Raw genomic sequence first — 9,839 nt, forward strand, 5'->3', positions numbered from 1 at the left:
GTGTTTATTTGGGAGATAGAAGAGTGGGACAGATGAGGAATAAGCCTCTTATCCCGCAAATCATATACCCAAGAGGGGGGTATAAGGATGTGAGATAAGCTCCTGCGATTTTAATAGGTTAGAAAAGTCCAACTTATCCCTCAAATTAATGTTATGTAGTTTAAATAAGGTTAAAATAGTAAAATGTATTATTTTATCTCTATCCCTATTTTACATACCAAACATTGAATACTAATTTTCGACTATCATATTTTTATTCTTATACCAATCATTTATCCTTATCCTTATCCATATCCCAACCTTTATCTTTATCCCTATCCCAATAAAATACCAAATGTCCCGTTAGTGATTCAATTGTTTTGTAAATATAATATTTCTAATTAATATGATACTAGTTTTTACCCCGTGCGATGCACGGATTCATCTTAATATATAAATATTAATAAAAATATAATCTAATAATTACAATTAATGATATAAAGGTGCTATATAAATTAAATATTATTATTTTATTTTCACATTTACTTTAAATAATCTTTTATAAATAAATATAATAATATAATTAAAATTAAAATATTATGTATTATATTATATTTTTTATCAGTAAAAAAGGAGGAAGTGACACCTCAGTTCCATCGTTACTGTTTTATATTATATATAGATATGTAGAGAATTAGAGAGATTTTAGGGATTAATTTAAATTCTGTAGAACTCTTAGATATAGTACGGATAAAATAATCTTTTTATAGATAAATATAATAATAGAATTAAAATTGATATATTATATATTATATTTTATTTTTTATCAGTAAAAAAGAAGGAAGTGACACCTCAGTTCCATCGTTACTGTTTTATATTATATATAGATATGTAGAGAATTAGAGAGATTTTAGGAATTAATTTAAATTCTGTAAAACTTTTAGATATAGTACGGATAAAATAATCTTTTTATAGATAAATATAATAATATAATTAAAATTAATATATTAAATGTTTTATCACTAAAAAATGAGGAAGTGACACTTCAGTTCCATTGTTACTGTTTTATATTCTATATAGATAGATATGTAGAGAATTAGAGAAATTTTAGGGATTAATTTAAATTCTGTAGAACTCTTAGATATAGTACGGATAAAATAATCTTTTTATAGATAAATATAATAATAGAATTAAAATTAATATATATTTTTTATCAGTAAAAAAGGAGGAAGTGACACCTCAGTTCCATCGTTACTGTTTTATATTATATATAGATTCTGTTAAGAAAAAAAAAATAACATTATAGATTTTTTATAACTTTATATTAAAATAAAAATTAAATATCATTTTCCTGAATATACATAGTGTTTTGTTACCTCACTAAATTTGCTTAAAATGACATAATTAACTCTATATATAACTTTAAGCAAGTTCAATGACTAATATATCACTATAAATAAGCTTAAATAATCAGTAAATCACTTTAAAATAAATCACTAACATAATACTCTGTAAGTTTAAAGAGTCGATCTCGAGATTTTTCAACCCGGGTTGGGATTATTTTAATTTTTACCAAGTTCAGGTCCATCATACGGTGAGAAAAAAACCTAGTCAAAATGTAATGTAAGGTCAGGATTAAAACTAAACTATGCTGTATATGCTGATCAGAAAGTCAACATTTTTCCCCACCTCTTTTTCAAAAATTCCGGCCTTTTATCATAAAGATGGCCACAGGTGATAATACCCGATATCGGAATTGACTTCCGGCAGCTTCTCCGGCACCATCTCCAACTCGAAACCCTTAATTTCTGTTAAGTTATTTTCATTGCCTCCTCCTCCTCCTCCGTCTTTAACGGCGGTCGCCTCCAAACCGAGCTCATTTTCCAAGTACCGGAGCCATTTCCGGTTCTCAATTTCCCCCAAATTCGAGCTGCTTCCATGGCTATTACTCTTATCTTCTTCATTCTGCAATTGAATATCCATAGGTAAAGTTGAATTCAATCCATCTAACATATTCCAGAAATCAACATCCGATTCGAACGGGATCTCCATCGCTTCCTTCTCCGCCGCCGCCACGGCGGCGATTTCTTGAATCTGATCTGGTTTGTTCACCTCTTGTAAAATGTTTCGGATGTGATTGAAATTCGGTTCTGAGAAATCGTCGAGCAGCAGAGAAATTAACTGATTATCCTCCGGTTTGGTAAAATTACTGTTTGTGATGTTGGAATTGATGGAATTGTTGGAACTGGAAGATGAATTGGCCGGAAATTCTCTGGTTTCCTCGCCGGAAATAAGAGGTTTCGTAGTTACTACTAAGTCGTTATTGTTCTCCCGATGCCGGCGGTGGTTGCGGTGATGATCAATTTGATTTTCTGTGTTGGCTCTTTTCTTGAGTACGGTTGTGGTAGAGGAAGAAGACGCCGACGAATAGGTGGCCGAGGAATCTTTTGATTCGTCGGCGCCGGTGGAATCTTTTCCTTTGAAAGTCAACCTTTTCTTTAAATGAGTATTCCACACATTCTTGATTTCATTATCCGTTCTACCGGGAAAATGAGACGCAATTTTGGACCACCTGAAAAAAATAAAAGAGATTCCATTAGAATCTTAAATAAAGATTCTACAATGGTATTTTCATCAGAAATTAAAAAAGATATATATAAAATAATCAATATTAAAGATAAAAATGTATCCGGATTCTAATATACACTTATAGGGTTTTTAAAAATCGAACTGGACTGAAATAACTGATATAACTGATTAATTTTTGTTTTTTTAGTTTATTAGATTCGATTTTGATTTTAAATATTGAAATATATCAGTAATATTAGCCGATTCGGTTTTTATGAAAAAATAATGGAAATAACTAAACCGACTGGAAATTAATTAAATTCATTATTTATTAGTTAGGTAATTAAATTTATTATTTATTAATTAAATCAACTGTTTTATTGAACTTTAAAAACTAATGATCAATTCTTTAAAAGCGAAGTTGTAACGGACATTTCATTTTTTTCACAATACGTTTTTTACATGTCAAACATAATCATTTCCATATATTGATATTTTTCTATTATTAGATTAATTAAATCCGAGACATGATATACTTTTCTTCACACTATAGCAAAAATACCAATTTGCAGGTATATAATAAACATTTTCATAAAAAGTTTTGACCGTCTCTCTAAATTAACTATAAAAACTGATTATCCTATTGAACTTTAAAAACTAATGACTAGTTCTTTAAATTTTTTTTAAGTGATCAATCAATTTATTAGAGTTGATTAAAAACAAAGTTGATTAAATTAATGCGCATTTCAATTTTTCACAATTTCCATCTGGTCCGCTATAAAGAAAATTAGAAAATTATTCATGTAATTTTAAATAACTTTAAAAGATAATTCACTTATTTTTAAAGTGGGAAGAGTCGTTAAACTTTTCTAAACAAAAGCTAAAAATAGATTAAGCGTTTTTTACATATTAACAACAATCATTTCCATATATTGATATTTTTCTATTACTTGATTCATTAAATCTTAATTTAAAATAACTTTTTCCAAATTATAACAGAAATAAACATCTGGATTGAGAACGTATTATATTTGAAAAATCCTCGATTCATATCAAAATTAATAGTTGAAATATATATTTAAAAATAGAATGACTTTGAAAAGAATTTGTTAGTTAAGAAAATATATATCTCAGGTGTATAATAAATCTTTTCATAAATTTTTTTGACTGTCTCTCTATGTCTCTCTAAATTAACTGTAAAAGCCGATTGTCCTATTGAACTTTAAAAACTAATAATTATACTTTAAATTTGTTTAAAGTGACAAATTAATTCATTAGAGTTGATTAAATTAATGCGCATTTTAATTTGCCACAATCTTCATTTGATCTGCTACAAAATGCTTAAAAAACTAATAATGTAATTTAAAGCAACCCTAAAAGATAAATTAGTTATTTTCAAAGTTAAAACTGTCGAAATAAATATAAAAAGTTACAAATATATTAAGCGTTTTTTATATATTAATAACAATCATTTTCGCATATCGATATTTTTCTATTATTAGATTCATTAAATCCGAAACTTAGTGTCCGTTTATTTCCATTTTTCGAAAGTATTTTTTACCTTTTAATTCTAAAAAGGTAATAAAAAGTGTTGGTAAAATTAATTAACAAACAATTAATATCTACTACATACGAAAGACCGCAAAACAAACAACCAACAACAATAACAAAACATGTGAACCAAACAGACCCTTAGTATATTTTTCACCAAACTATACCAGCAATACTCATCTAGACCGTTCGATTGATCTTAAAGCTAATAATTGAAATTTAATTATTTAATAAGATAAATAATTAAATTTATCAAAATCATAAAAAATAATAATCATGATTTTCATATTAATTTAAATTATTTTTAAAATATTAATAAAATATTTTTTGAAGAAAAAATGTGAATAAAATATAAACAAAATAAATATTGATTAAGAAAGAATATTTACTTACTTGTTTCCCATAGTTTGGTGCATTTTGATAATTGCTTCCTCTTCCTCCTTGGTGAAATTCCCTCGCTTTACGTCAGGTCTTAGGTAATTAATCCATCTCAAACGACAGCTTTTTCCACATCTTAGTAATCCTACAATTTAATTAACATAATTAATTTAGTTTAATCCATAATTAAATCATTATCATAATATAATAATATCCGACCACAAAGTATATATTAACAAAAACTATATACTAAAATAAACTTGTGGGACCAAGAAAAAGACTAGATCGAGTAGGTAAATTTCCATCAAAATCAACTAACTTAAGACTATTTTTCTTTGAATTTTTCTACTTCATTTGTATTAATTAATAAATATAGAAAATTTCCAATTATAAACTGAGTCTTATTTAAATTATTAATAAATAAATAATATATATAGGCGGAAGGCGACCTCGAACCATCCGTCTCAGGGTGAATTCTGATGTCGAGTGGCAAAAGAAAAGGGATGTACGGAACAAGGTCTGTTGCACCACCGGCCATCGAAATTCACCAATTTTTTTTATGGAAATTTACAAATACAAACCGTCTTTTTTAATTTTACTACTATTAGTATTACGAGGGTGCACGGGGCAACAGACCCCGTGCACACTTTTCTTCGCCACTATATATATATAAGGTTATTATTTTTATCAGAAAGAAAAAAATAATTAATTAATTTTGTACATTAGAGTCAACAAATTGAGAAAATTTTGCTATTTATTGTCTAAAATTATACAATTTTAATAAATAAATAAAATAATTATACAATTTTAATTCACTATTTATTTATTTATTTATTTATGTCTGATTATACTATTAGAGGAGTTTTAGAATTTTAGTATAATAGTTTTTTTTTTTTTGTAGGAATTTAGTATAATAGTTAATAGAATAGTGATTTTTTTTCTGAAAATCTTGACTCGAATAATCAGATTAATTTAAAAAAGAATATAATTTTATCTACGTAAGCGATGATTTTTTTTAATTATAGAAATAATTGTGCAATAATAATTAGTTAAAATTTATTTGATTTTATTCTTTGATTATCATTATATTTGTCAACTATTTAAATGTGAAAATAATAATATAAGAGATTTTTTATGATTTTAAAATTAGTAATTATCTGTTTCTAGAGACTCAAACACAGAAATTTCAAAACTGGTAAATGAGCTAATTTTAATGTATTTAATGGATAAAAAACGTTTCAAACTTTGACATTTAATAATCAATGAAAGCCAAAATTATAGTCAATTCCCAATTAAAAAATTAGAAAATTTCTGTTTTCTTATATAAAAAGAGTTAAAATCTAGAAGAAGAAAAAAAATCAAACTTTGTTTTACTGTTTGATTGAAAATAAAAACAAAAATAAATATAACTTTGAAAGAAATAAATACTATAAGGGGCAGAGTAAAAATGGTAATTTTTTACACAATAAAATAATCGCGCCAGATTGATATGATTATCGTTTTTCTTATATTTTATCGTATATAGATATATAGCATATAAATAACCGATAGATATTAAAAATAAAAAATTTGAGTGATTAAAGAATTTAATATTAAAATCAAAGATTTAAGAAATCAAGAATTAAGTAAAATTCAAGAATCAATCAATTAAGTTGGTTTTAATGGTTAAAATGTCAAGGTCGCTTACGTTAAAAATTTCGGACTGAATTCGTTTCCTAGTCTTAGAATTGAATAAAACTTTAATTAGAAAAAAAGTATGTCTAAAACATATCTGGCGAATCTCGATGGATCGAATAATCGAATAAAAAAATATTATCAAATCTAGTTGCAATTAAGTTGATTTCAATGGTTAAAATGTCAAAATTAAATATTTCCGTCCGAGTTCAAATTCTAATTCTATTATATATATGAATAAAACTTTAATTAGCAGAAAATTTATCTAAAATATGTATGGCGAATCTCAATCGAGTAAATTGAATAAAACTTTAATTAGAAAAAAAAGTCTATATAAAACATGTCTGACAATCGCAATCGAATAAATTGAATAAAACTTTAATTAGAAAAAAAGTCTATTTAAAACATGAATAATCAAATAAGACAAATATTATGGTTTCAATAGTTAAAATGTCAAAATCACTTAAATTAAAGATTTCGGTCGAATCATAAACCTATTATATGAATAAAACTTTAATTACATGTCTGACGAATCTCAATCGAGTAATTAAAAATCGAGTCAGAGACATATATCATCAGAATCAAGAATCAAGAATGCAAGATGATCAAGAACCAAGAATGATTTGATGGTTAAAATCCCAAATTCCTTAAATTAAAAATCTTGAACTCAAGCCTTAATCTACTATATGAAGAGAAAAGGGTGTCTACCCTATCTAAAAGTATCAAAGTTTCGAACCGAACCAATCGGATAAACATGGTCAAATCCAAGAATTCAAAAACTAAGAAATCAATAATGCATGATGATCAAAACACACACAGAGATAATCAAGAATCAAGAATCAAGAATGGTTTTAGGGGTTAAAATCTCAAGTCCCTTCCATATGCAGAGAGAATAAAATCTCCCTAAAAGTATCCAAGTTAATCAGATAAATACAGTAAAATCCAAGAATACAGAATGATGAAGAAATCTAGAGAGAGAAAGTGGTAATTACCAGCTTGCAGGATCATCAAGAATAAAAGATAAAAGATGGTTTTAATGATTAAAATCTCGAGTCCTTTAAACTAAAAATCTCAACTCGAATTTTAATCTACTATACACGGAGGAAAGGAAATTTTGAACCGAACAATCGGATAAACATAATCAAATCCAAGAAATCAGGAATGCAGGATGATCAAGAAACACAGATATAATCAAGAATCAAGAATTCAGGGGTTAAAATCTCAAATCGCTTAAACTAGCATAGAGTGTACCCAAAACATATCCGAGTTTCGAACAGAGCAATTAGATAAACACCATCAAATTCAAGAATTCAAGAACCAAGAAATCAAGAATGCAGAATGATCAAGAAACACACAGATAATCAAGAACCAAAAATCAAGAACGGCTCCAGTGGTTAAAATCTCAAGTCGCTTAAACTATCAATCCAAAAATATTAGAGTCTCGAACCGAGCAATCAGATAAACACCATCAAATCAAATCCAAGAATACAAAAACCAAGAAATCAAGAATGCAGTCAAGAAATCTAGAGAGAGAAAGTTCTAACCAGCTTGCTTAGGAAGAGCTCTCCAATTATCATGACCATATTTCTGAATGAAAGAGATGAGTCTTAAATCCTCAGCAGGACTCCATGGACCTTTCTTCACTTGGCTCTTATCACAGCAAGGAGCTCTTCCTTTCCCCATTCTTCTTCTCCACTCACTCAATCACTTACTCACTCTTTCATATATATATGAATAATTCTAGAGAGAGAAACAAACAAACAAACAAACACTATATTCTAGAGAGAGAAACAAAAGCACTTCTGATCATCTCCTTTATATAAAAAAGGCACAGAGGTTCAGGATGGAATAATATGGATGAAGGAATAAATAGAAGGAGATCCACAAGTATCACTATATATCTATAAATTTTAAAGATATTATTAATTACTCAGATATTAAGTGTTCATACATCCATAACCCCATATACTTGTTTAAATAAGTCAATTGTGTCTTATACTTTAAATTGTTCAATTTACTCCTGAATTGGTAAAGATAGATTTTGAAAAGGTTGAAATAAGATACCTTTAAACAAAATTAAGAAAGTTTAAGGACTAATATGTACTTTTTAGATGGTCAATTGTTTATTTTAAGCAAGTTCAGTGGGTAAATCGGATGTTTTCAATATAGGGAGCAATTATTTTTTTTGGACAAATATAAAGGGTTAAAAATGTATTTACCTCATTATTAATTATTCAATTGACTTTGTCCAAATAAGTGAATTGCATCTTATATTTTTAAACGTCCAACTTACCTTGAACGACTGGTTTTGAAAAAGTTAAAATACGTACCTTTAAGAAACTTCCCACTTTTAAAAAGTTTAAAGAATTAATAGGTATATTTCAGAAGGTGAATTAGTCAATTTAAGTAAGTTTTCAACGGATAAATAAAACTTTTTCAAAGTACGTGTTGGGACAAATATAAGGAAATAAAAATATATTTAACCTATTATTAATTATTCGATTATCAAATATTAATACATCCCCAGTCTCTTGGACTTGTTCAAATCAGTCAATTGCAGCCTATATTTTTAAATGTCCAATTTACCCTTGAATCAGTAAAGAGGGATTTTGAAAAAGTTAAATTACGTATCTTTAAGCAAAATCAAGGGCTAATAGACTATTTTAAGAAAATTTAAAGGAGTAACATGTGCTTTTTAGATGGTCAATTGGTTACTTTAAATAAGTTTGTAGATAAATAGAACTTTTTTCAAAGTATATGGAACAATTAGTTTTTTTAGACAAATATAAGGAGTTAAAGAGATATTTATCCCATTATTAATTATTCAATTGCCAATGCTTAATACATCTCTCTAGCCTTTTTTGGACTTATCCAAATAAGTCAATAACAACTTATATTTTTAAATATCCATTTTACTCCATTTATTTATTTAAAATAACTTATTAACCTCTTAAAATTCACGTGACAGAATAAAAAAAAGATTTTAGAAAAGTTGCAATATATACTTTAAATAAGTTTATGGGTCTTTTCAAAAAAAAAAATTATGGTTTAATAGATCAATTTAAAAAAAGTTTAAAAATCCAATAGGTAAATTGGTTATTTTAAGCAATTTCAGAGTAAATATGAAAAAATTGAAATATGTACGTTAAATAAATTTATAGGCTAATAAATCATTTTAAAAAAATTCAAGGAGTAAAAAAAACTTTTTCAAATCGATTTTTTTAAATAAGTAAATGGGATAATGATGTATTAAGCCATTATTAATTATTTATTTGTATAATATATATCTGCAAGCTTAATTTTTCAAATCTCCTGGTGTTATAATCTATCCATTTATATTTATATAATTAAATATTTGTTCCTAAGTCCAGGGAGAATAAAATCCAATAGGATAGTTACCATCGTAGTTAATATGTGGATTATAATCTTGTCCGTCTATCTAAATATATAGAAATACAATATTTTATAGGGAAAATTACAAAATTGGGTCAAATGGGAGACCTATTTATTTTTTTAACCCATTTACTCAACCTATTATATATTTAGACTATGTTTGTGTGACTTTCCCAAAATACCCTCAATATGTTTGTAATTTTACGGCGCGGCTGTCTCCCTCCCGTCTGACTTCGCGAATCGATGATTTCGCAAACTTTGTGAAGCTAATGTTTGGTTTAGTTGATGATTTTAAC

The 9,839-nt window shown here is 26.8% G+C and overlaps 1 protein-coding gene across 1 annotated transcript; it reads right to left on the reverse strand.

The window, feature by feature from the left end:
• Positions 1-1,446: 1,446 nt before the first annotated feature.
• On the reverse strand, positions 1,447-8,007 carry LOC136213118 (transcription factor MYB63). Its single transcript, XM_066002811.1, has 3 exons — positions 7,695-8,007; positions 4,492-4,621; positions 1,447-2,551 (listed from the first exon to the last, which is right to left on the reverse strand). The coding sequence occupies exons 1-3, from the start codon at positions 7,831-7,833 to the stop codon at positions 1,696-1,698; spliced, it is 1,125 nt and encodes a 374-aa protein (XP_065858883.1). The 5' UTR covers positions 7,834-8,007; the 3' UTR covers positions 1,447-1,695.
• Between the last annotated feature and the right edge of the window lie 1,832 nt (positions 8,008-9,839).

This window comes from Euphorbia lathyris, chromosome 1 (genome assembly GCF_963576675.1).
Source record: "Euphorbia lathyris chromosome 1, ddEupLath1.1, whole genome shotgun sequence".
In the NCBI taxonomy this organism is placed as follows: domain Eukaryota; kingdom Viridiplantae; phylum Streptophyta; class Magnoliopsida; order Malpighiales; family Euphorbiaceae; genus Euphorbia; species Euphorbia lathyris.

Bases quoted from the DNA above. Each gene is read 5' to 3' on its own strand.
- LOC136213118 (XM_066002811.1), bottom strand. From the start codon at position 7,833: ATGGGGAAAGGAAGAGCTCCTTGCTGTGATAAGAGCCAAGTGAAGAAA. The intron at 4,622-7,694 runs GTTAGAACTTTC...ATTAAATTGTAG, and splicing joins AGCTCTTCCTAAGCAAGCTG to GATTACTAAGATGTGGAAAA. The intron at 2,552-4,491 runs GTAAGTAAATAT...TATTTTTTTCAG, and splicing joins CACCAAACTATGGGAAACAA to GTGGTCCAAAATTGCGTCTC.